The sequence below is a fragment of the Cupressus sempervirens genome, chromosome 8, assembly GCF_028749045.1.
Source record: "Cupressus sempervirens isolate cs-2001-9-10 chromosome 8, ASM2874904v1, whole genome shotgun sequence".
In the NCBI taxonomy this organism is placed as follows: domain Eukaryota; kingdom Viridiplantae; phylum Streptophyta; class Pinopsida; order Cupressales; family Cupressaceae; genus Cupressus; species Cupressus sempervirens.
Window position 1 is genome coordinate 483,225,143 of NC_143125.1, and position 26,190 is coordinate 483,251,332.

Genomic DNA, 26,190 nt, shown 5'->3' on the forward strand with positions numbered 1-26,190 from the left:
TCTCTACTGAAACCAAATTATCAGTCTATTATCACTTTACATACCTTCCCATTTACCTTGCAGGTGGTCTTGAAGAGAGATTTTCTTTGGGGTGGCTTCTTGGTGGTAGGTATCTTCAAGAGTGTTCTTGTTAGCATCAGGCATTCCCCTTGTTTTGGATCTGCAAGCCTTGATGGTGAAGTCACACTTTGGCTATCTTCTTCATGGACTAATTGAACCCTTCTATCTTCTCCTTGGTTACTGGATCCTTGCTTTTCTGGACACCTATATGCTGGATGGCCGACCTGGTTGCAGTTAAAGCACCTTTCTGTGAAGATACCTGAGCCCCTTCCACCAAATCTGCCCCTACCATTAGGTCTTCTTCATCTGAAACTTCTCCTCTGGCTTGTTTCTCTTTCATGCTCTTGACTGTTTTATCCTTGTGGCTTTGGAGATTGTCGTCTTTCTCCAAAGTTACTCTTGCCTCTAAAATTCTTCCCTCTTCCTTTGCTTTGTTGTTCTCCTTTTCTCCTTTGTCTCTCCTTTGTTTTAAGTGCCATTTGATAGCACTTGTGCACTATATTGAGTGAGAAGAGGGCCACTTGATCTTGTATGCTATACTTTAGACCATTTATATACCTGGTCACTTTCTGCTTCTCACTTTCTTGTTGATTTTCTCTGAGGGTAAATTTGTGAAACTCCTCAGTAGAGGTATTCACATCCAAATCTTTTTGTCTGAGATTTTGGAGTTTCCTATGCACAAGTATCTCATAATCATTAGGCACAAATTGTTTCTTGATCTTTGGCATCTTTCTCCTCCATAAGGATATGTGATTCTTCCCTTCATCCATCCTCTTGTTTTATATAAAATTCCACCAAGAGCAAACTCCTTCATCTTAGACTTAGTAGTCTTCACCCTCTGATTCTCAAGGATGCCATCACATTCAAATTGGTTCAATGCCTCCAACCAATCCATCACTTCCTCAAGGTTCATTTTACCCATGAAAATAGGGATGTTTGCTTTTCTATCCTTCTTCCCAACTCTATTAAGGGCATCTATGAAATGTCTTTGGTCTGTAGGCATTTACACTCTCTCCTACGCAAGGTTCTCTTCCTCTTCCCCTTCTTCTTCAGAGGACACTTCATTTCTCTTCCCTTTTTCTTCTAACTTCTTGAACTTCTCTTCCAAGGCCCTATTCTCTTCCTCCACTTCTTGGAGTCCCTTAGCAATCTCTACATTCATCCCCTTTGGAGGCATTATCCTAACCTCCTTCACCTTCCTCTGCTAACATGTCTTGCTACAATTCTTTTCCCAATGATCACTACTGCTTTGATACCACTATGATGCAAAGTGGTTTGCAATGGAAGCTTTAATGGGCTTTGACGTACGCAATTGATGGAGAACCAATTACTAACCACAATTACCAACAACCAAAACTTCTTGGTTTTGCCTAGACGACATCAATGCATTTTCTTATCTCTCCTTAAGTTTCTTCAATTCCTTTAAGAATGAGGAAACACCACACTAATCACACTTGACTAGTGGATCCAATCACCAAACCCACAACATTCCAATCCTTTTACTCTTGACATTTACTTGTGCACAAACACCAACCCTTGACCCTAGGAAGTGAAGTAGGGTTCAGTGAATCTTAGAATGTCAATTCAAGACACTTCCAATCTTCCCACAAATTTCCTTCAAGTCCAAGAGCAATATTGCATATTTAGGCCTAGTGGACCAGACTTATCTATTAGGCTTGTGACAAAGGTTTTTCAAACTTAATTTTGATAACTTTCAAAGGATCTTCAAAACGAATCACACTTTTGAGTACCCTTTTGGGAAATGCACGAAATCCTTGAGTTTCAGATCCCAACTCCAATTATGTACCCCCAAACACTTGTAGAGTTCCAAGACCTAATAGGCCTAATTAGGTCTGGGTTACAAAGGAAATCTTCACCAGTCAAATCATAAGACTAAACCAATTCAAGGAACAAAGTTTGATAGCCCTAACAACACCCAATCCACCATAAAATTGGACGTATTCACCCCCTAAGTTTGACTGTGCACAAGTTTGCATCAATAGTGACCTAGCGCACGTGTCTTGCTTGGCCTAGGGCTTGCTAGCAAAAATAGGAAAATAACTCCAATCACCCTATCCTCCTTGAGTCTTAATATACACCATCCCTACTTGCATTCGTCCAAAGGCCATGAAATTCCAATGGTGGAAATGCAAGTTAGGGCCTCATGTTTGCCATACCCTTGTTAAATGAGGGTTTTTAGACAACTTTCACAAAATTATGGATATCTCTTGCTATACTTCACCAAATCAATTCAAATCAAATGCAATAGAGGCACACCACAATCTACTATCAAACCAAGAAAGAATCCGTCCCTTACCAATCATCAGTAGATCGTACAGTACGAAATGACAACCAAATTTGCAGGAAAATAGAGTTTTTCTTATTTTAATTTGCCACCACACTTACACATGCTTGTGTGTCTTCACAAAATTCATTTAAATGGACTCCCTTGAACGTGCATTACCACTTTTCAAACTTACATGGCCATTGGAGGAGTTGTTTGCACTTTTTGCAATTTGACAACTTTTTTGCAACTTTTGACAACTTTATCCATCAAGACCTCCTAAGACTTTAATTTGGATCATTTGGACCGAAAAACTTCTAAGACACAGTAAAACATCAAATTCATCTCTTTTGACCCCTTTTGACTAAGTTTGACCACAAGGTTTATAAACACACCTTGTGTCAACTGGTCTTAGAATTTGAGCTCTTTTATTACATTAAATGGTCCAATGGACCCAAAACTCCTAATTGAATCCTACTACACAATCTTCTTATGGTGAGGTGCTCCTGCACCGAACATTTAATTTAATATTTCACACAAACTATAGACTATGCATTAATAAAGTTAAATAATTAAATTTAACTTTATTAACACATGATAAAATATTTTGATGATAAATAGATGTACCCATCGATACCAAACAAGTTATCATCAACACCTCTGTCACCATATGTCCAAATGTTCCCATAATAACTTACTATAAATAGTGTCTCCAAAACTGCCTCAAATCACTTCAAAATGAACTGCAACTGAGATTGCCTTGGCCAAATGGCCTCCAAGTCCCTTTCATGTCTTGGTTAGCCTACAAGATCCAGGGAAAATAAGCTAACAACAAGTTCCAACAACTTGTGCTAGAAAGGGGACAATACACTTTAATCCTAATGTTTTACATTATTTAAGGAATAACACAAGACAATAATATGTCCTTTCTAGTTCTTCTGGCGATAAGAAGATTGGTAGATGTGCTGTTTTCCTCATGAATAAAGACTTATAATGTACAATACATATAAGAAAAATCTTGCTTCCTTTATAAAATATCAGGAGAATTCCACCCTCCTTTAAATATATAGTACCTGTTTTTAATGCAAGAAAAGGAAGTGTATATATATCCATAATATTATCCATTGCCCTTCTTTAGACACAGATTAATTGTTTCTAATGCAAGAAAAGTCTTTTAAAAATTTAATCCTTACCTCTGTGCTTACACACCATTCATCCTTGATTTTTTCCATTGTAAAACAAGATTTGAGTTTGTTACATTCTTCACTTTTATTCTCTAAATCTTCTCTGTTGTAACTTGTGACAATCAGATAAGTTTACATCTCTGACATTTTATTTTCTAAATTGAAAATACTACTTTTCTTCCAATGCAACAAGTGAGCAGATTATGTGCATGGATGCTGTAATCCTAACTTCGAGGTTCCTTTTTTCAGGAACTGTGTATTCTATATTCTAACTACTGTTTCTGATATATTTTGTGTAGGAAATTTGCAGATGGGTTTCCTAACCTTTTTATTCCAAATGCACATGGCATTAGGGGCCATCACGTGGCATTTCTAGCTTCATTTAGCTCACCTGCTGTTATTTTTGAACAGCTTTCCATTATATATGCACTGCCACGAATGTTTATATCATCTTTTACTCTTGTTTTACCATTCTTTCCTACTGGTTCTTTTGAGCGTATGGAAGAAGAGGGGGATGTAGCAACTGCATTTACACTGGCAAGAATATTATCCAACATACCTCTTTCTAGGGGTGGCCCCACAAGTTTGGTCATCTTTGATATTCATGCATTACAGGTGGGTGCCAGATTTTCTCTTTTTGACATGTGTTCACGTTATCATGTAGGCTTTGTTTCAATTATTGTTTTGATTAACACTTGTTAAGGAGTTTTTCTAATGCAACTCGTTTTAAAATATCTTGGGTTTGCCCGAGTTTCTACTTTTACCTTGCATGTTTTAGCATCTTTTCTGTGTCTTTTAATAAATATATGGCTATAAAACATAGGAACATAACACTTCTATTGAAAGTTGGTAATTTAAGAGTTGATCATTCTACAATTATTGGCATTTCAGTATGTGTTGTATTATCTACTCACCTTACCTAACTGCATGGGCACAAGAAAGCATTCCATTTGGGCTTTTATGACTATGCCATGTACATGCTTCCTGTTGGTTTCTGCCACCATCATAAGAAGCTACGGTAATATAATAGAAATGGAATAATTACTTAAATATATTCTATTTTAAATTGTGGGTGAAACAATATGAAAGTTATTTTGAGTCAGATCATTATGAAAATTATATATTACTAAAAATAGTGTGTATCTGGGACAGTATTTCAGTTATCATACTGGTTTTTGTTGTTTTAAAACTAAGCTAGCTATAAAAAATTAAAATGAAATGCTCTCTAAAGAGAAAAAAAATTAGCTTGGAGAATTTTACTTTTTAACCCTATATTCTTCTAGTTTGTTGTGCTTCTACTTATTTCTGACATAGTTTTCTTTATGTTTATGGTTGAAATGTCCATGATCCAAAATAGGTCTCTTTTATTTGCACTAAAATGCCTTTGCATTTTCATTGAATTTCAATATGTTTACCAACTAAATTAAAAATCTCAACCTTAAAGAGTTCCAGTACAATACATTTTTGTGTGTGTTTGTAAAAAGCACTGAGTTTAGAACTTGGAATATCACTATCTAAAAACTTAAAAAAGTGTAATGTTCCGCATAGGGAAATGGATGCTGATGTGATTGACATACATTGAGGTGAATGGGGGAGTTGTTCACTGGATTTGTCTGCATGGTGGACTTGGCTCTTTCTTATGGTGGAAAGTGGGGGAGTACGATAGAGAATAGGTGGGGGAAATGTATGGTGAAGGCCCGGTCCATATGGTGGACTAGGGGAGGGTGAGCTATATGGTGTGTGAGTTCCAATGTATGCGTACAATGTGGAGCGAGTGAGTTGTGAGTGTGTTGTCCACAGGTTGGCGTATGGTGGTGACAGGAGGCCGTACGATGTCTTTGTGTTCCCCTTGGTGGCTGCCAAATGTTAGGTCGTATGGTTTTCGAAGAGATGTTGGTTCCTCTAGAGCTTGTGCAAAGATGCAAAATAAAATAAAATAAGAGATTCAATGCCATAGATTAATTATTACGCCTTGATGGTGCTTTAGATGTCGCTGTAATAATTGATAGAGATAAAGACACATGCACAAAATAGATGCCAAAGTATAGAGATCTAAAGATCAAACCAATAAGTTGTTCCAAAATTACCAGATCCAAAACGCAACAATACAAGCAGAGTAGGGTGAGGGGTGAAACCCACTAAAACTGCATAAGCCAAATAGGGAAGATCTCTCACTTCCAAAATGGTAGACTATAATATGACTCCAACAAGATTTCATAGACATAACGAAAATACCAAATTTGCCTTCTACAACAACCTTAAAGTTAGTCTTATAAAAGGCTTTGGGGAAGCTTCTCGAAGGAGTACAAAAAGCGCTGACATGGCCAACATAGTATGGAGAATAAAATAAAAAATGGGCCCGATGTAATATCCCTAATTGGACATTTTCTCAAAACCATTAATAGAAGCGCAAATTTTTTTAAACAAATATATACTGCAATGTATTTCAGATTACACCAGCAAAAATTCCCATAAACAACCACATTAAAGAAGTCCCAAAATATTATTGCACTTAAATCTCCAATAGAAATATATTTTTAGAATTAACATTTCATTGAAGTTCTTCAGTAAAATAACCAAGAAATCCAATCGTAGATATGGAAACTACAACAAGATTGGATATTAGAAAAGATGAACCTGTAATCCAATGTGAAACACTTGTGCGGTGTCTCCAATTGACAGTGGGTTTCTGTGTACCGTTCAAGCGTGAGGGTTTCCATCCTCTCACCTGCTGAAACTGAAAGCTTTCAAAAATAACTCTCCAAGGAAGAAAGTGAAAATTTAAATCACAAAACCAAGTATGTTGGAAATGAGCTCCATCGTCCCTTTTAAGAACAAACATGTGACTCATCACATTCCCATTTCTGTTTCTTTATTTCCTTTTTAAAATAATATTTTTTTCCCCACTTTAAAGAAATAAAGTGCCCATAGATAATAAAGTGACATTATTAATATGAACTTAAATTATAAAGTCACTTTATAATAAATTAGTTAAATCCTCAAGCATTAAAATCTCTAAGCAGACGAACTTGGATATCCATGTGTGATAGCTCGCCGAAAAGGTCTCAACAAAATGCTTCTAGTTTAGCCTTGCAATGCTCAGAATTTTGAGCCTGCTGACTTACTAAAAATAGTAAGTTTCTAGAAACCCTATTGAAGCAACCTCGATTAGCCTGCAACTGAAAACACCTATGCCAAAATTTTCTCTAATCATATAGAAAACTTGGTTTGCCCATGGGACCAAGGAAAAATGGGCTAATGGCGTAACAAAACTCACTGGCTAGAAAAGGGGACATGTGGGACCAAGGCAAAATGGGCTAATGGTGTAACAAAATTCACTGGCTAGAAAAGGGGATATGTGGGACCGAGGCAAAACGGGCTAATGGCGTAACAAAACTCACTGGCTAGAAAAGGGGACATGACTGTCCTCCCTTCCCAACGATTACTTGCCCCATGCAATTCACATTTGTAGGCTAGATCAAAATGCTCGGATCCCAGATCTGCCTCAAAGATGATGCTCCGTCCAACTGTTCACCTCTAACTCCAGAGTCGTAAAACAACTCAACATGAACCCAAACACCAATCTGCTAGATACTTGACATTCAAAACATCTCATGTGTATACTCAATCCAGATAGCCTGCCATGCGCTGCTATCGTGAAGGGAAGTGCTTGTTACCCAATTGAGTACCTCATTCTAGTTGTAACTGCACACACCTCTAATATCACGAGGTGGCCGAAGCTCAACAATATACCAATTTTCATCAAGAATGGAATGCAACAAATCACTCCTTACTGATCTGTAACCGTCCCTGTAAAAGTTGCACCTTGATCCCAAGTGAAGACCTGTGTGATGTCTTCGATATCACCCATTCACTCATGTAATGCTTGTGCCCGCAAAGCGGATAATATTTGTTAGACTACCTCATAAACCATACCACTATGTCGACAATTGTGGAGTAATCCAATAGTTGTCATAAGAGTGAACATCTCAAAACAGAGCGACTCAGAAAGCCATCCCGTCTCGCCTCTCTCACTTGTGTAAGGACATACATCACACCAACTATCCAAATTCTACACACGAGGAATCCATCAAAATCAAAACTTATCCAATAAGATCATCAGACTCATGTCCCATGACTCTGGCCTCGACTTCACCATGCCAGGATTGGTGAAGCCCATTAGTGGAACCCAACCAAGCTGTACTGCTAACTTTGTCAATAGTTGGGTCCCAAAGCAAATTGCGCTCACATCCATCGTCCATAAGGAGATCCAAATCACTAAAGGAATTTGATAGGTGGTATTTTAACAATGCTCACCCAAATATAGCCAACGAACCCATGCCTTTTGTTGTGCTGAAACATAGTTCCTCAAATATCCCTCCAACCATTTGTTCACAATCTTTGTTTGTCCATCCATTTGTGGGTGGTAACTTGTGTTTGGCGACAACTTTGTCCTTGCCAACCGAAATAACTCCATCCAAAAATTACTAAGAAAACGACTATCTCTGTTATTTACTATGTTTTGTGGAAGACCGTATAAGCGGAAAACCTCATGAAAAATTAATCCCGCCACTTGAGATGCCTGGTATCCAGTTGAGATGGCGGAGAAATGGGCATACTTGGTTAGATGATCAACCACGACAAAAATGCAATCCTTCCCTTGCACTTTGGGTAGCCCGGTGGCGAAATCTATCAAGATGTAATCTCACTTCTGGTTAGGGACTGGTAATGGTTGAAGCAGCCCTGCCAATAAAGTGCGCTCAAATTTGTTTTTTTGGCAAGTGTAACATTCCCATACATATTGTAGGACATCATTCTTGAGACCTTTTCCTGAAAATTGTTCTCGGATTTGCCGGTAGGTCTTTAGGCATCCAACATGCTAGGCCAAAGGTGAGTCGCGCATCTCCTTCAAAATTCCCTCCATCTTGGACTGGACAACTAAATAGATCCTGCCCTTGTAGTAGATGATGTTGTCTACCACCTTATACTTGTTGTCCAGCACTTGACCATCCATCAATTGACAAGTGAATGTGTTCTTGGAGTATTCAACCAACAGGTGTTCCTTCCAATATGCTGAAATCTGAGACAGAGTATATTGCAGGCCTTCTTGATAGAGTGTCAACCACTACATTATTTTTTCCCTTTACATACTCAATGTCAAAGTCAAATGCTTGGATCTTGCTCACCCACTTCTGTTGTCGTTCATTCAAATCTCTGTGCTCTAAGAAATATCTCAAGTTGTTGTGATCCATCCACATGACAAACTTTGCTTTGACGAGATACTATTGAAACTTTATTAGTGCGTGCATGATGATGAACATCTCTTTATCGTAGATGGAGCACAATTGCTCTACTCCAAAGAGCTTCCAACTCTCAAATGCAATATGGTGACAGTCCTATATCAACATTGGCCTGATGCCTTGTCTCAAGGCATCACACTCCAAGATGAAGGGTCCATTTAAGTCAGGTAGTGCCAAAACTAGACATGATCTCATAACTTCCTTCAGCTTGTTGGAGGTGTGTTGTGCCTGCTCATCCCAATGGAAAGATCCCCTCTTTGTTAGGTTTGTCAATGGTGCGCTAAGTTGTGAAAATCCCTTCACAAATCTTCTGTAATAACTGCACAATCTAGGGAATCGACATAAATTTAAGAGAGTCTTGGGATGCAGCTAATCTAAGATGGCTTGAATTTACTAGTGTGCCTAAACCCCTTGAGTGTTGATGATGTGTCTTAGATAAAATATCTCCATCATTTACAAATTCACATTTGGATCTTTTGGGAAACAATGATTGTGACTCCATGATCGCGAGCACTTCATCCAAATGCCTCAAATTTTCCTCCCATGTCTTACTGTAAATAAGTATGTCATCAAAAAGCACCAACAAGAACTTTAGCAACTGCTTGTTGAAGATTTGGTTCATGCAGGATTGGAATGTGGCTGAAGCATTGGTCAATCGAAATGGCATGACCAATAACTCATAGTACCTGTAATGACAATGGAAGGTGGTCTTCTCAACATCTTGCTCCATCATGCGAATCAGATGGCAGCCAGAGCGAAGATCTATTTTGGAAAGTTAGACTGCATTGTGTAACTCATCCAACAATTCCTCAATCTTGGGGATGGGGTACCTTATTTTGATGGTTTTCTTGTTTAACGCACAATAGTCCACACAAATCCGGAGGGTTCCATCCTCCTTAACCAACACTATTGATGATGCAAAGGGGCTCGGAAAATATCTTCCATCGTTGTACCGAGATCTCCTTCGGGCCATCATTTGACATTCCTTGCAAAACTACCATTCTGCCATCAACTTCAAATGAAAATTCTATTTGTTTGAAGCTCTGTGTGTACTTAATGACTCATTAATAGTTTCCATCTGTTGGACTTTCAATATGAGCTCCATGTTGTCTAGATCTACTACAAAGAAGTCGTTTGTTGCCGTATGGTTGCCCATGGTAATGCTTAGTTGTGGGACTAGATGGGTACATGATAAGAGGGTTCCTCCCGCCAGCTTGACTTGGAATCTTGCATGTGCTTCCATAGGCAAACCTCTTCATTACATGAGTGATGAGTTAATGAAATTAAGTGTGGCCTCACTCTCGGGCATGAATATAACCCGTTGCTCCTGGAGAGTACCTCGTGCTTGAAAAATAGTACACCTGAGAGTGCTAGGAAGAGCGATGGTCCTCCTCCTCCTGCCAATGGGACAATCCTCTGTGAAGGATTTATGTTAAGCTTCTTGGAAGCTTGTTGACTATCTCCTTTGGGTACCAATTCCTCATGCTCCTTGCTGTTAGACATCACCTCAATGTAATGGGTTTTTCCCTTGCCTAAGCATCGGTGCCTTGGTTCCCACGACTCCTTACAGTTAAAATAGAGCTTCCTCCTCCTAAGCTCCTGCTTGGTGGCTTCATCCAATGACTTCTTCTTTGGAGGGGGTTTGTTGTCTTTCTCCTTTGGACCGACAGGCAGCTTAGTGTGTGAATAACTCTTGGAAGAAGAAGAGAAAGAAGATACTGCCATGTCACGTGCCTTCTTATTTGTCGTCGTTAGTGTGCTAGGGTTAAAACCCTTGACCCAACCTTTTAGGGGTTCGATTAATCCATCCATAAACAACATAACCAATGTCCTCTTTGAAATGTCTGTAACCAACATTGTCAATCTCTCGAATTCTGGGATGTTGTCCACCAATCCGGTTTGTTTTAGTTGTGTCATCTCCTTGAAGTTGAGCTCTGGATTCTTTTCGTCAAAGTGGTCTGTAAGTCTCCCCGTGAAGTTGGCATATGAAGTGGCTTGATTGTGACCAAGGGTGAACATCCCACGGTGCTAGACGATTCCTTCTAGGTGAAGTGCTGCAAACTAGATTGTCTCTTCTTCAGCCATTGGATTGAGCTGGAAGTAGGTATCTACCTTCCGAACCCATGCTCATGCTGATGTATACCCATACCCATCAAAGGATGATAGGTTTATCTTAATTCTTACCATCTTCCATTTAATTTTAACCTTGTAATTGCTCTGTCTCCTAGAACATCTCATCCGCAAATCCACATAATCCTTGAAGGATAATTTTGCTCCAAATTTGGCTTCGAACTTGTCTTGTCGAAACTGATCTTGCATCTCGAGGAAGGTAAGTTCTTGTTCCCCACATTTTTCTGACCTTTGGGGAAACATTGACATCATTGGTTGTGTGTGAGGCCTCTCATTGACAAAATCCCATGCCCATTGTTACCCCCATTTGTCCTTCCTAGCACAAAGAGTTGAAGGGTTTCGCCAATTTGTTCATGTCCCTTCTCGCCTAGTTGTTGCTGCCCTCTTGTTAGCTCCCATAGAAATGCCATCATTTCAATGCTTGTTTCTCCCATCCTATTTACTGATTGGGATCTTGCCCCCATCCCACGTTACCCAACAGGCTGGTAAGATCACCAGCTCTAATACCACTGTAATGTTCCACATAAGTAAATGGATGCTGATGTGATTGACATACGCTGAGTTGAATGGGTAAGTTGTTCATTAGAATTGCTTGTATAGTGGACTTGGCTCTTTCTTACATTGGAAAGTGGGGGATTACAACAAAGAGGAGTTGGGGGAAATGTACAAAGAAGGCCCAGTTCGTATGGTGGACTTGAGGAGGGTGAGTTGTATGCTGTGTGAGGTCCAATGTATGTGTACAATGTGCAATGAGTGAGTTGAGTATGTCGTCCACAGGTTGGTGTACGGTGGTGACAGGAGGCCATACGATGTCTTTTTGTTCCCCTTGGTGACTGCCAAATGTTAGGCCGTTTGGTTTCCAAAGAGAATTTGGTTCCTCCAGAGTGTGTGTAGAGACACAAATAAAATAAAATAAGAGATTCAATGCTACAAAATAATTATTACACCTTGATGGTTCTTTAGATGTCACTGTAATAATTGATAGAGATAAAGACACATGCACATAATGGACACCAAAGTATAGATATCAAAAGATCAAACAAATAAGTTGTTCCAAAATTGCCAGATCCAAAACTTAACAATACAAGCAAAATAGGGCAAGGGGTGGAATGCACCGAAATTGCATAAGCCAATTAGGGAAGGCCTCTCACTTCCAAAATGGCAAACTATAACATAACTCCAACAGGAATTCATAGACACAAAGAAAATACCAAATTCGCCTCCTACAACAACCCACAAATTGGCCTTATAAAGGGCTTCAGGGAAGCTTCCCGAAAGATTACAAAAAGTGTCGACATAGCCAAATACGCCATGAAGAGTAAAATTAAAAATGGGCCCGAGAAGTAAACACATAAATTGTCAAGGCCAATATACAAAATATTATTATATTAATTTATTTAATGATGTCGGGGACATCACAAAAAACTTTGCTGTCTATAAAAGCTTTTCCATCATTTTATCTTTGTTATTGGGTTTTCCTCTTTAGTGCCTTGTACTGGGAACCAATATAAACTGGGTACTGGTCCTTGGTCAGTTCTAATATTAAAATAGGTTAATTTTCACTCATTATCCATGTGTTTCCCAGGTACATCCCAAGTTTGTGTACTAGTCCTAGGTTAGTTTTCATATTAAAATGATCTGCTATTTTCTGGTTTTCCCTTCTTTGCTAGGGTACATTGCGGGTTTCGTTCATATTCCCAAGGTCTTCTAAGACTAACGTATGGGATGCCCAATTTAGGCACCTTGTGCCCTTTTTGAACCTGGATTTTTAAATGCCCCGACCAAAAAAACACTTAATTAAAGAAGTAGAAAAGTGAAGAAAAAATTTAAAATCTAATTATTAAAAACATCATATATCAATTTATCAATAGTGTTTTGACGTAGCCTGTGAATGGGCTGGTTGGGTTAAGCGAATGCCTATGGTGCCAGATACAATTGTGTAGACTAAACCAAAGGACAAGTGGTGGAAAGTGAACTTTGATGGGGCTTTAAACAGTAATCCTGGTACATTAGGGGCAAGATTTATCATTTGGGTCTGGAATGGCTGCACCACAGCCTTAGGTGCTAAGAGACTTGAAGATCGATCCAACAATGTGGCAGAAGTAAAATCGGGGTACTGAAACTACATTTTGAACGGGACTCACAAATTATTATTTATGCACTCGTCAGAGGTACATTGCAAGTGTGGCATTCGTAGAATTTTGTAGATCTTATTGGTGGTGAATTAGCCCTTATGAATAACTTAAGAATTTCACATGTGAAAAGATGAGGTAATAAGGGAGCATACGCCTTATCAAATTGAGCCCTATCCTTTGCAACTAAAGGGGAAATTCGAATTGAGGACTTAAAAAATTTGAAACTATAAGAAAGTGATATTACTGTTAAGAAGTTAAAAGGAAAGGAATTTAGGAAGGTGGTAGGCAGGTTGGTGGTACTGTACAGTTGTAGGGAATTAAATTTGGCGGGAAGGCTGAAATGACAGTGAATGCATTAGGAGGACAGAGAATTTATGGCAGGGATATGCCAAAAGAGTTAACAAATTCCCCTATTGATTTTCATTATTATCATTGCAGGTGAAGTTGTCTGGCTCAAGGGTTTGAAGATGGAGACTTCATTCGCATTCCAAGCAGCGAAGCAGCAAAGTCCATTTTTTGGGCTAGTGTCAAAGAGGAGGCTTGATCCATGTTTTTGTTTCATGACTCTAGGTTGGTTGGTAGTGTAGCATTACTTTTAGGCATCATTTTCAATCAGCTCAGAAACCAACATAGGACGTGTTGGTCCCCAAAACTGCAGATTGGAAATCCAAGAGCTTGCCAATTCTCCAACAGGATTCCACAACCAGTTTTGGCCAACGAACGAGAATCACCTCGATTCCCCCGCTCTTCAGGCTTTACTACACCTAGGAGGGTAAACCTTCACTCCAAATCCGATTACTTGATCCAAAGCTTTTCTATAGCGAATTAAAAATTTGTGAGTTCTCTAGTTGGCAAGGTCTTCAAACTCGATCAAAATGAATTTGAATGCTGAGTGCTTAAATGGTTGAATGCTGAATGTTTGAATTGAATGAATTTTATTTATAATATTTGTCAATAATGGATTTGATGCTTGTAAGAAGGAAGATATAGATTTCTGACTTAAAATATAAATCCAATAATACTTCAATGATTCAAAGAACCAATGTCTTTGCTTATTCGAGCAACATAGTCAACTACAAAGAAGATTTTCACATACAACTTTATAAAGTTCTGCTCACTTAAACTACAGACAATTTAATCATCAAGACGCGACCAATCAAGTATTTATACGCAATTTTAAACTAGTCGAGATTGCACTTTAACTCCCAAGGTAGGGAGACAAATTGGACATAGATATGGAAACAATTCAATATTTCACTATATCTATGATGAGCGAGTTTAAAATGCCATAAATGACCCTGTCCACTTATCTGATATTTAAATTATTAATGGAATTTAAAGATGATTATAAAAGACGAATTAACTGCAGTTTAAATCTCCATGCCTTTTAAATAAACAAAATAGAATCTTTTATTTTATATTAAAATAAAAGATTTGAATCCATATTACAAAGCCATGCTTTAAGCTCCTTATTCCTCCTTACAAATAGTCTTCTTCTAATTGCTTATTGCTTTTTAAATATATCTTCCTGTTTCTTCAAATGATTTTTGCTCTTTTATTCCTTATTGCTATATGGGTGTGTCTTTTCAAAATTAAAAAAAACATACCTCTTCAACACATTATTTCATCTTTTTTAACATATCATCCTCCAAATTAATTAATTAATAAAGTTATTATGCACTATGATAATAGTTCATTTAATTTCTTTACAAAAATCACTTGTTTTCTAAATTCCTAATCACACCTTTGGCTCGGCATTTATAAAAAATTAGTGCTGTATTTCATCGGGCTTTATCAATATTGATTGTCCCTTAATACTTCTGCTCAAGGCTCTTGACGTGTAATATGTACTGGGATATATCTGACTTGCAATGTATTTCCACCATATTTGTCATCTCTTCTACAAAACAAATTGTCCTTCTATTCACAAATTCCAGTTCCTTATTGCAGTGTTCAGCGAAATTGTGTTTCAGATGATTTATGGCTTCCAGAGGTATTATTTAGTGTTAAGTATGTGTATTGCTAATATGCTGATGGCAATACTATGCTTCTTTGGTGATGTGGAAATGACTTTCACCATTTTTTGGTCTGACCGGCTCCATATTCTTCATTTCTGTCTGAAGTCAAATCCATCGTGGCTTTATTCCTCATACATGCATGCAGATATGATTTGTTTACAGACTCATTATCGGGCCCATCTGATAATAGTATCACTGTTGTCGCTGCCTGTAGTCATTTATTCTGTAACTCCCACTGTACATAAATTCTGATTAATATTCACCTCTGTATAAGGCTTTATGTCTTTGCAAATGTTTTCTTTATTTTCACTTCTTCCATAGTTGCTGACGAATTTCTTTTGATATTACCTTCCTACGGTGATTATTCTTTGACAGGGTCGTGATTTAGTGGATATTGATCTCAAATTGACCTGCTTTCAGAAATTCATCATCGGGCCTTTACTGAAGACATGAGACACGTAAGATGGTATCCTCAAGGGGCTGTAAAACTGTAGAACTCTATTAGATTCAGCTGTATCCATCTATGGATTATATCTTTGTCAATAAGTCTTCTGGAATCATTCATTCATGTTTTGACTTCGATAGATATTCACATATCAAAAGAAATCTCAGCCAAGCATCAATTCCAAATTCTCTTAGATGTCAAAAATAATTGATAGAATACAACAAGACTCGAATTATGGCCATATGGATGCTAGGGCTGACAATGAAGTGACCATCATCACAAAATATGCATGCAACTGATTTCCCACAATTAGCTTCCACGTTAAGACCTCAGGCATATGCAGAGTACCTGTACCCCATGCGACCCATATCAGGGTCTCATTCTCATGTGTTTGTATGCCTCTTGAAGTTTTGAGATTGAGCACATCCCTTTCGTGTATATGGTGCATCAAAACATGTGGAATATTGATGTTCATGACTGAATAAGCTTCTTTCCCAACAGGCGGATAACGTGTATGTAGAGGCAGGTCAACTTTTAGTTCAATTTCAAGTTTTGTTTCCAAAAGAAGTAGCAGAATCAACATTTATGGCTGCAAGAAGTTCCACACTTGACTGTTGTGAATGTTGTGCTGGCAACACCAGGTTTGTATCTCCATATATAAAAGCTTTTCCAATTAGCTCACGCTGAAGATTGATCATTTCCAACTCTGTATGAGAGATCTGTATAACACTCCTAAAGCTTGTGTGCATTTACTGATGGAGAATCTGAATTGACTGAGCTTAGTATACTTACATTTGCTGAATGTAACTCCTGGGGGCCTTTGTCAAGCATATGTATTAGTGCTAAAATGCATACATATATGGACTGGCTTTCTTTTCCACATTCTTCTTATCATGACCCTTTAGTGTTTTGAAGCATATTGTTTGAATATAAGTAGTGGGCAAGATATAAAGCTTTTCTATTTGCCATGGTGCTTGGACTCTAAATTTTGCCAAAATTTAGAGTTCCATCAGGATGAACACAGATGTGTACTCGATGATAATGATATGGGGCTTACAATTGGGTGAGTCAGTGTAAAATGTTCGGATAATAATTCGAATCATAGTGACTGCAAAATTCCTTGGAGATTTGGATCCTATGCTAGCAAGATAGGTACTTGGGCTGGCGATAAATTTTACTGATGCTCCAGTTAATGTCGAGTTTGTGGAGGATACCAAATTTACCACATTCGTTCTGAGGTTTGACGAGACAAATCACAGAGAACAGTTTAAAGAAGCTTGTAGGAGTCGGACAACTATGAATTTGGTGCTAATGATAAGGCGATTGGATAAAGAAATTGCAGAGATGAAACAAATTGCAGGGATGCCAGAGGTGGAGGTTCTTTGCTCGCCAAGAAAAAGATGGAGGGGTGGCGAGGTTGGAAGCGTGGAGATGCAAATCAGCTGATGGAGTGGGAGGACACGGAGCTGAAATGGAGCCAGCTTGCCAGACTCTGGGTGTTCACAAAGCCCTTTTTGAGGTTTTTTTGTTTAATGTTCTTACTGTAATTACGCCATTTAAACAGTAAAGAGAGTGGTTGTGTTGTGTTTTGGATTCAAACCCTGCAATGTTGTTGTTTAAGACGTGCTGTAATCAATGTAGTTTTTTTGTAAATGTGGGGATAGGGCTAGGGTTCCATTGGAATTTTTTTACAGCAAATTTTCTTGGCAGTTAGGGGCGGTTTGGCGGGTGTAAATGGAGTTTTTGTGGGCTGTCAGATCATAAAGTCTTTTCGTAAAGCTACTCTTATCTTATTAATAAAACTGAAAATTTGTTGCAGAGAAAAAATAGTGTTTTGAGGTTAATTTTGTTTAATCTATGCATATTATGGTTAAATGCATTTATTTGGAGTATATGTGTGTATGTGTGTACGCATATATATTTGATAGGTAAGTCCCACCACTGAGGTTAGCTCCCTAAGATTGAGCGAAAAACAAATTTACAAATATTTGTGCAGGATAATCATTAAATTTATGATTTATCCAAGGTCTCATGGGGACGTGGGTAGTTGGGTACTACAGGTACGGGTACAAGTATTTTTTAAAATAGGGGACAAGTGTACTTCAACATGTCAATTTTTTCTTTTTTAATATTATAGGAAATCTGAAAATATGAGTCATGAGAATGGTTTTCCAAAACATGAACAGTGATAAAGTTGGCAGATGTGATATATTGTTTCCAGTTTCAGATTTGCAATCTGTTTGTAACAATAATATATGCTAAATGTTTAGATGCATGATAGAGAAGGCAAACTTTAAACATGAACAAGAAGATCATGAATCATATAACAATGCAATATTGTAAATGATAAATGTCTGACTTGAACAGTGATAAAGTTTTCTGTTAATCAATACTGTATTGAAGTTTCAAACTGATTACATATTGAATCAAGCTTGATAAACAACAAGCTGACACACAAACAAAAAACCGAAACAAAAATAAACAATCTAAATCAAGGTCTTTAGCTATAATGCTCCCCGGTACTTGGGTATGTGTACTTGGTGCTTGAGTACACGCCCCAAGGGTGTGAGTACACACACCCATGCAACATAGGATTTATCCCATTAACACATTCATAGATCCTGTCTATTTGCAGGAGAAAAGAAATCCCCATTGACACTGAAATGATTATGGAAGGGTTCCAAATTGTCATTTTCAAAGCCCTCCTTGAAGAGAAGCAAGGCCTTTCCTCATAGCCCGTCTTGAGAGACCGTACTGACATAAAAATGCCAGCCAGAAAGCCAGAAGGAGGCATTAATGCAACCAGGTCTATCACTGCTATCATCACATCCTTGTTTACCAGAGCCACTAGGTGTCGAGTGAAATGTATGCCATACAATTTTTCGCTCAAACTTGGACAACCCCAAGAAAGAAGAGATCATGAACAACCCCTTCATGCACATGCTTGCTAGACTATGTTTACGTATCCGCCACTTTGATCACCGTATCCTGTTCACCCTCCTCATGTAACTGGAATAACTTCCCAACTTGCTGGTCTCTCAACTCCTGCAAACATCTACACTGAACTTCAAAGTGTATTGCCATAGTGATTCATTGCAGGACACTTTTTTTGACCCCATGTTTAAGCTCTCTCCAAAGTTTGATCACATTAGTCGCATCTACTTATAGGTTGACCTTTGCATTGATGCATATTGCGAACACACCACAAACCAAATCCCAATGGGATACACTCCTTGGGCCATTGATACACCAAGATTTCAAATAAATCCAAGGAAATTCACAACCATGATTATCATACGCGACTGCCACCATTTCAGATCTAAGGCTTCAACCATGGCCACCTCAACTGTCCCTCATACACAACCCATGTTCTCATATAGACTTTCTACCATCCCGAGCTCCAAGGCTAGGAGTGTTGTCATTGCCCGTGTGCTTTTGAAATAATCACATGTAAACTGTCCCATTTTTTAGGACAACCATCAACCATCTTGGTCCCTCCACACATTACTCTGTCATTAGCTAATCTATTTGTTGCTTGGTTTGCCTTGCGATGGACATGTCGGATAGAGAAATCCATCCTTTCTAGAATCTCCCATGCCTTGTGAATCCCTCTAAGTAATCTCCAAGTTGGTGTAGATAACTTTCTTATTACATTCATTGAGTCCCCTTTAATGTCTGCACATCTGACCCCCTTCGTTTGACCTTTTGCCAATCCCTAATTTAATGCTTCCATTTCCACATCGTTGTTAGCAACAACCCCAAGAGAGTGCGGAATGGCCCAAATCATACTACCTCTATCATCTCTAAGAATGCAACCACAACCTACCAATCTTGGGTCGCCCTTCGTGGTTTTTCAAAATTCAATTTTAATTTGCTACTTAGAGGGACCAATCATTTGGTAAGAGCACATGCAAATCTAGTGCCTCCAGTTCCAAACCTGATATGGACCTTAAGCTCCATCCATTTCTTGCTTATTCGCCCATCCCAAGTTGTAATTTTAGCAGTTCTTTTAGATACTATCTTCTTATTCAAAACTCCACTAAACTTCTCTCTATCTTCTTGATCACTGCATCTATCCCGATCTCCACCTATATATAAACTTTTCTTTAGTCATACCCTAGGTATATCCATCCTATTAGGAAGTTAATTACACTATATTGTACAATCAGTAAACTTAGTGGGTGTTGGTTGTCATATAGGTTTAAATAATTATTAAAATGTATTGATTAAATAGATAGTTGAGATGTAGGTTGTTCAGCTTTAAGATTAATACAAAATTGGGGTTGAGTAAGACAAGGGATTTGAGCTCAAAAATAGGGTTTACAGCCTAGAGAAGATGGGAAAATTAAGTCTAGGGACATAAACAAATAGCAATTGTATGAATCCCTATCTCTTTTATCAAAACACATGCTTGTACATGGTTTTGTTTGAATATAAAATATCAATGATAGCACAGTAGGTGAGAGCTTGAAGAGGAACTATCCCATGATTGAAGCTTGTAAGGGGTTTTATTTTGATCAAGGGAAAACTCTACTGTGTTATTACCTATAATAAAAGCCTCATTTGTTCATTTTTATATGCAATGTATGGAGTTTCTATTCATTAGTTTTTCGCGAGTAGTTTATACTAGTTTTCTTGTTATTTGATTAAATGTGATGTCCCCTTACTAATTTGCCCCAAAATTACAATTGCAACAAATTAGGGTTAGAGTTACATCTTACCAATTAAATGTCTTTGTAATAATCTGCCTAGAGATTTGAACTTTGCAATCATAAATAATACTTACAGATTAAAAAATATACATATATATTCAATTAAGGTTAGGCAAGCCACATTATACGGTTAGATTGTTGATAATGCTACACAATGCGTTAGAGTTTGGAGGAAGAGACATGATGGGCAACGTTTATGTAAGGATCACGATGCACATTTAGTCAAAATTTCGAGTTAATTAAAAATTCAAAGTAATTGATTTTTCATGTTTGTCACTTTTTTTTGTGGAAGGCGAGAATTATTGAATAATTTAAAAACTCAATAAATAAATATCCTATTATTATTTTTTAATTAATTGAATATTTTATTTAATAGTGCATTGTGAATTCTATATATCCATTTTTGACATGATGGGTCCACCCAAAGCCATTTCTAACCAAGTCCAAGAGGGATGTCTACTACAAATCTCTTACTTGGTGGCTTGTACTTGCTTTCCCCATCCCATCTCATCTCGCCAAAAACACATACTATCTTGTAGAGTTGGGTGGAGGTTGTGAGTGGGTTCCTCGACTCTTCTACAAAAGGGCCATCTGATCCTAGGAGCTATTATGGTCAACCCTAGGATGGCCTACTTACTCAGCCCTGTCAACCCCTTTTGCTTACACCTCAGGCCTGTTGAGACGGGTTTCAGAAAAGTGAACATTTCTCACATATTTGTTATCATTGGCAACATAGTCATCAGCATTAGAATTGCTGTATGACAATTATCTAAGATCTTAGATAGACTCAAGCACCACTCGTTATATATATAAACATGTGTATCTCATAATCATGATGGACAGGGATGTTAACATTATAGATATACCATTGTGGATGAGTTTGATGACAGGGTCTGAGATGTTTAGAGTTCTTCTGTAACTCAAATGCTGGAGCTGGTTTTGATTTCCTTTTTGATTTCTTCTCACTACTGTCGGAACAATCCCTTTTTGTTATGCGATCTGCTGCTTGTGTGATAGCTGAATCTGTTATTCCTAATGAAGTATTCGATTAGTGACTAATGCTGATGTGATTTTCAGCTGTATGTTTCTAATTGCTGGATGCTTTGATATCCTTGGGGATTGTATTTGTCTAATGATGCGTTTTATTCTGATAAAATGTCTGTTGATTGTACTTCCTTAATTCAAATTGAATGATAATTCAATTGTTGTTGAATGATTGGTTGACCTAATGAATTCTCTAATGATTGATGACTGCTGATGTAATAACTGCTGTGATATATTGGTGAATTGAATGAATGCTGATTTGATTCAGCGGTTCGCTGAGTGATTGTTTTCTTGATTTAGATTGCTTTTGTGAATTCTTGTGTGATGATTGTTAAGTCCTCCTTGAATGATTGGAATGATCTCTTTTATACTTCATTGGTGAAAGGGTCACCACTCTTCAATTTACTTGAGTCACCGACCTCCATTGTTGCCCTTTGAGAATTATAAATTTATTGCCCAATTGATCTCTGTTGCCTCCCCTCCTGTAATGAAACCTCCTTCTGTTCATATCTTCCAATGTAAGGAAGAGGTGTGCCTTTTCATCATGTTTGTCCTTTGCAATGGTTGCAACTTTTCACAACCACCTTCCGGAAGAGTCACAATCCTTCATATCTTTAGCCTCTTGAGGAATTACTTCTTATTTTCTTCTCCAATAATTCTCTCTTCACTTAAGCCTTCAAATTACATCTTTTCTCTATACTTCTCCTTTAAGTCTGTATATACTTTCCTTTTCAATTTGCATCAGCATATTCTTCTATCTCTGCATATACATCTCTTCTATATCTACATATATTCCTGTTTTATATCTGCATATACTCTTCTTACAATTCTGTTATGAGATCATCTTGCAATTATGCCTTCAACTTTCTTTGATGATATTCTCTTCTCTTTTTGCAGATCTGCAAATGTAAGCCTGATGTAACTCTTGTTCCCCTCAATCATACTCTACGACTTCCTAATATATCTTCCCAAGAGTGGTGTCTATCAGCATGGTTACGGGGAGACCCATCTCCCCCCTAAAAGTCACGTCTCGGTCTTGGAGACTTTTTGGGTCTCCAGAGACCTCAAAAAATGTTGGAGACTTCATGACGAAGTATCCCGAAGTCTCCCAGTCTCCTAATCCAAAAAGTGAAGCCTCCCTATAAATATAAATGCAAAATATAATATTAAATAATTTTATGTATTTTAGCCCCCATTCTAATATTTTCAATGAAAAAATTAAGACCAATGAGATACAATATTGTGATTATGTGAGTTTTGAAATATTTGACTCTATATTAATGTGACATTACTATTATTATTTACTTTAGTCTTTTAGTTTTACAGTATTACTATTTTCAAAATTTGTATTTAGCATCAGACTCTTTAAAGTATTAAAAAAAAAAATTGCTGTCTCCAATTACCCTGTCTCCTATTTTTGAAAAATTGCTGTACCGGTACCAGTACCAGTACCAGTACCGGAGACCTCCAAGTCTCCCCATCTCCTAGTGACCTCATGTCTATGCCACTTTCTTAATTGCTTCTTATCTAATCTTAATTGTTGTTTCTTTTTTTCTAATGCAGGTCTATTTCTGAAGTCTTCACTAATTCCAACCTGATTATTCCATATTTCATTTTTCCAATTTTTCTTGTTCCAACCCTCTCCCTTTCAAATGAATTCTTCTCCCTTTTGCATCTTATGTTGAGGGTGTCACAATTCTTCATTACATGTCTCTTGACATTTCGTCAAACTGAACTTGTAATTATATTTATTACTATTTTTTAATATTTTAATTTGATTAATTATTATCTATTATTGAATCCTATTTTCAGAAAGGCTACACTACTGTCCACCTCGCCTAACATTGCTTGTTCTCAAGCAATGCCGATCTTAACCAAATCTTCTCAATGTGAAGGTCCTTACAACTAAAAGTTAATCCTCAAGTCCTCCACTAGCTTTAGCTGCACAATTCTGATATTAACTCGAGGCATATATCTTCATCTTCAATTCAAATGTAAGTTACCTCAACTAATGATTGGAAATTTGCAAGGTTTGTAATTTTAAGAAAAGTTTTCTCTCATATATTGTAATTATAAGGAACTGTTTTGTTTGGTCCTATGTTTTACACAATGTTATGGATATTTCTTTGAGCGAGCTTTCCATATCCTAAGATGAGGTTTAGAATTGTGAGACACATTTATGGCCTTAAATGCTCTATGTTGGAAAAATTTAGAGCTGGTTATGGGAGCTATCTTCTTACCTTTGTTGATTTGTTTGCACACTCATTTTATTGAGTTAAAATCCCAAATAAATGGTGAATGGTTATTATCCTCAACATTTTTCCCTTTCATGATTTATGACAATTTATAGGGATATTTTTAGTACTTATATTCTTACATTGTCACTTTTGTAAAGTTTGTGCGAATTTTGTATCCTTTCAATCAGACATTAATTCTGTTCTTGGTTGCTGAGAATGATCTTTTTATTAATCTGAATATTGAAGGAGTTGTCACCTTTACTTCTGATCTGAATGTTATATAATTTCTGCAATAAATCGATAGGATGATACTGCTTGAAGAAGCAGACTTAATTGTAATTGTGTGTCCTTCAAACTGCAATACTATCCTTCCTATATACCTGACTAAAGGACATGACACTCAAATGGACATGTCTCTTGCCTAAGTCGGCCCATATGCCTCTTCCATAAATCGGCGATTTACAAGATTAGTTACCATTAAATACTAACACACAGTGTTTAGATTGGTTTTAATAGCACATAACCTTCTAGGAAGTTGCCATCTCATAAGAGGAAGAATACATATAATGCCATACGTAGTATATAGGATGAGAAGATCAAGTGTGGTTTGCACTTCCAGACCTGTATGTTATCTGGTTATATACTTAACACTCCCTCTTAACTTGATGATCATACAAAGAGATATCATATCTAGCAACATTAGTACAGATGAATAAGCAAGAATTAGTACTCTATATCTGTCTGAATCTTCTTAGTATGTGGTATCATAGAACACATGATACAATGTCATATTACTAGACCTGTGATATGACAAATCACTGCTACTAGTGATAATATATAGGATAAATCTGAAGAGTAATTTAATTTCTTCATTTATCCAAGTTGTGACTCATAGAAACTAGTATTTCTATATCACAACAAGATCCTGAGTTTAAGATCTACCAAAATACAGGATAAACCCAGAAAATACTAAAATTATTCCTTTATCCAAATTGTGACTCATAGACATAGCAATGCCCACATCACAATACGATCCAAAACTCATCTAGATCTTACAGTAGAACTCTACTGTTTAGCACATTATCTAAGAGATCGTCATCTCTCATAATGTCTTTTATACAATTGTTCATTATCTCAGAGATTGTCACCTCTTAAGTAATGAATGCAAATGGTGGAGCCCAATAACAGTCAATAGCCTGACAAAATCAAATAAAATAATTTTATTAATAATTAAAAGAGTACAAATGGATTACAACTCAACCATACCAAGTCTCCTCCTGAAGTGTTCTATCTTCACTCTGGATAGAGGTTTGGTGAGTATGTTTTCTATTTGATCTGTAGTGCAAATGTATTCTAATTTTATAGAATTCCTGTCTACCATATCTCTTACATAATGGTAAGAAATTTCAATATGCTTAGACCTGTCATGAAAAACTGGATTCACTGAAAGCTTGATGGAACTCTGATTATCACAATGAATAATCGTAGGATTCATGGCTTGCCCAAATAATCCTACAAGTAACTTCCTTAGCTAGACTACTTCTGAAGAAGCCATTGTTGCTACAATGTATTTGGCTTCTGTGGAGCTTTGAGCTACTGAGATTGCTTTTTGCATATCCAATATATCATAGCTGATCCTAAATTGAAACAACATGTTGAAGTACTTTTTCTATCTTTAACACTTCCACCCCAATGTGAGTCGGTGAATCCATGCAAATCTAAAGCAACCTTCTCATATTTGAGTCCAAAATTAAGAGTGCCTTGTAAGTATCTCATAATGTGCTTAATTGCAACTAGGTGAATTTCCTTTGGCTCACACTTAAACTGGCTTAAGGCATTAACAGCATAGCAAATATCCGGTCTTGTATTTACTAAGTACATAAGGGACCCTATCATCTGTCTATAAAGAGTAGGATCTATGGAAGGTGATTCTGCTGCTGCTTCCTTAAGTTTATGTAGATTAGTCTCCATTGGAGAAGACATAGGCTTGCAATTCCACATTCCAAATCTCTTCAAAATGTTTGATGTACACTTCCCTTGATTAAGTATGATACTTTCAGAATTTTGCTGTACTTCCAGTCCTAGGAAGTAATGAAGGAGTCCCAAATCTTTCATCTCAAATTCTCTAGTTAGATCTTTCTTGCATTGATCTATGAGATGATCATCACTTGTTATTAGTAAATCATCAACATACAATATCAGAGTTCCCATATCATCTTTATCTCTTTTATAATGTACATTTGGATCCTCTTCATTCTTGGATAATCCTAAGCCGGTGAGATACTTATCAATTCTTTCATACCAGGCCCTGGGAGCCTGTTTAAGCCCATATAGAGCTCTCTTGAGCCTGCAAACAAAAGCGTTAGGATCATGAGTTTCAAATCCTTCAAATTGCTCACGATATACTTCTTCTGTAATCTTTCCATTTAGGAATGTTGTTTTTACATCCATCTGATGTACTTTCCATCCCTTTAATGCTGCAATTGGTAGGACTGCTCTTACGGAGGTATATTTGGCAATAGGAGCAAAGGTTTCTTCATAATCAATCCCTTCTGAGAAAATCCTCTAGCTACAAATCTAGCTTTATACTTTTTAATGCTGCCGTTAGTAGCATGCTTAATTCTAAATATCCACTTGGAAG

The 26,190-nt window shown here is 37.3% G+C and overlaps 1 protein-coding gene across 1 annotated transcript in view; it reads left to right on the plus strand.

Annotated features, from left to right (window-relative positions):
- Positions 1–26,190, plus strand: part of LOC149543313 (Phosphoribosyltransferase family protein) — a 47,220-nt gene that overhangs the window by 11,588 nt on the left and 9,442 nt on the right. Inside the window, exon 2 of the mRNA XM_089798146.1 lies at positions 3,828–4,143. Coding sequence (XP_089654272.1) covers positions 3,828–4,143 — 316 coding nt within the window. The remainder of the gene's footprint in view (positions 1–3,827; positions 4,144–26,190) is intronic.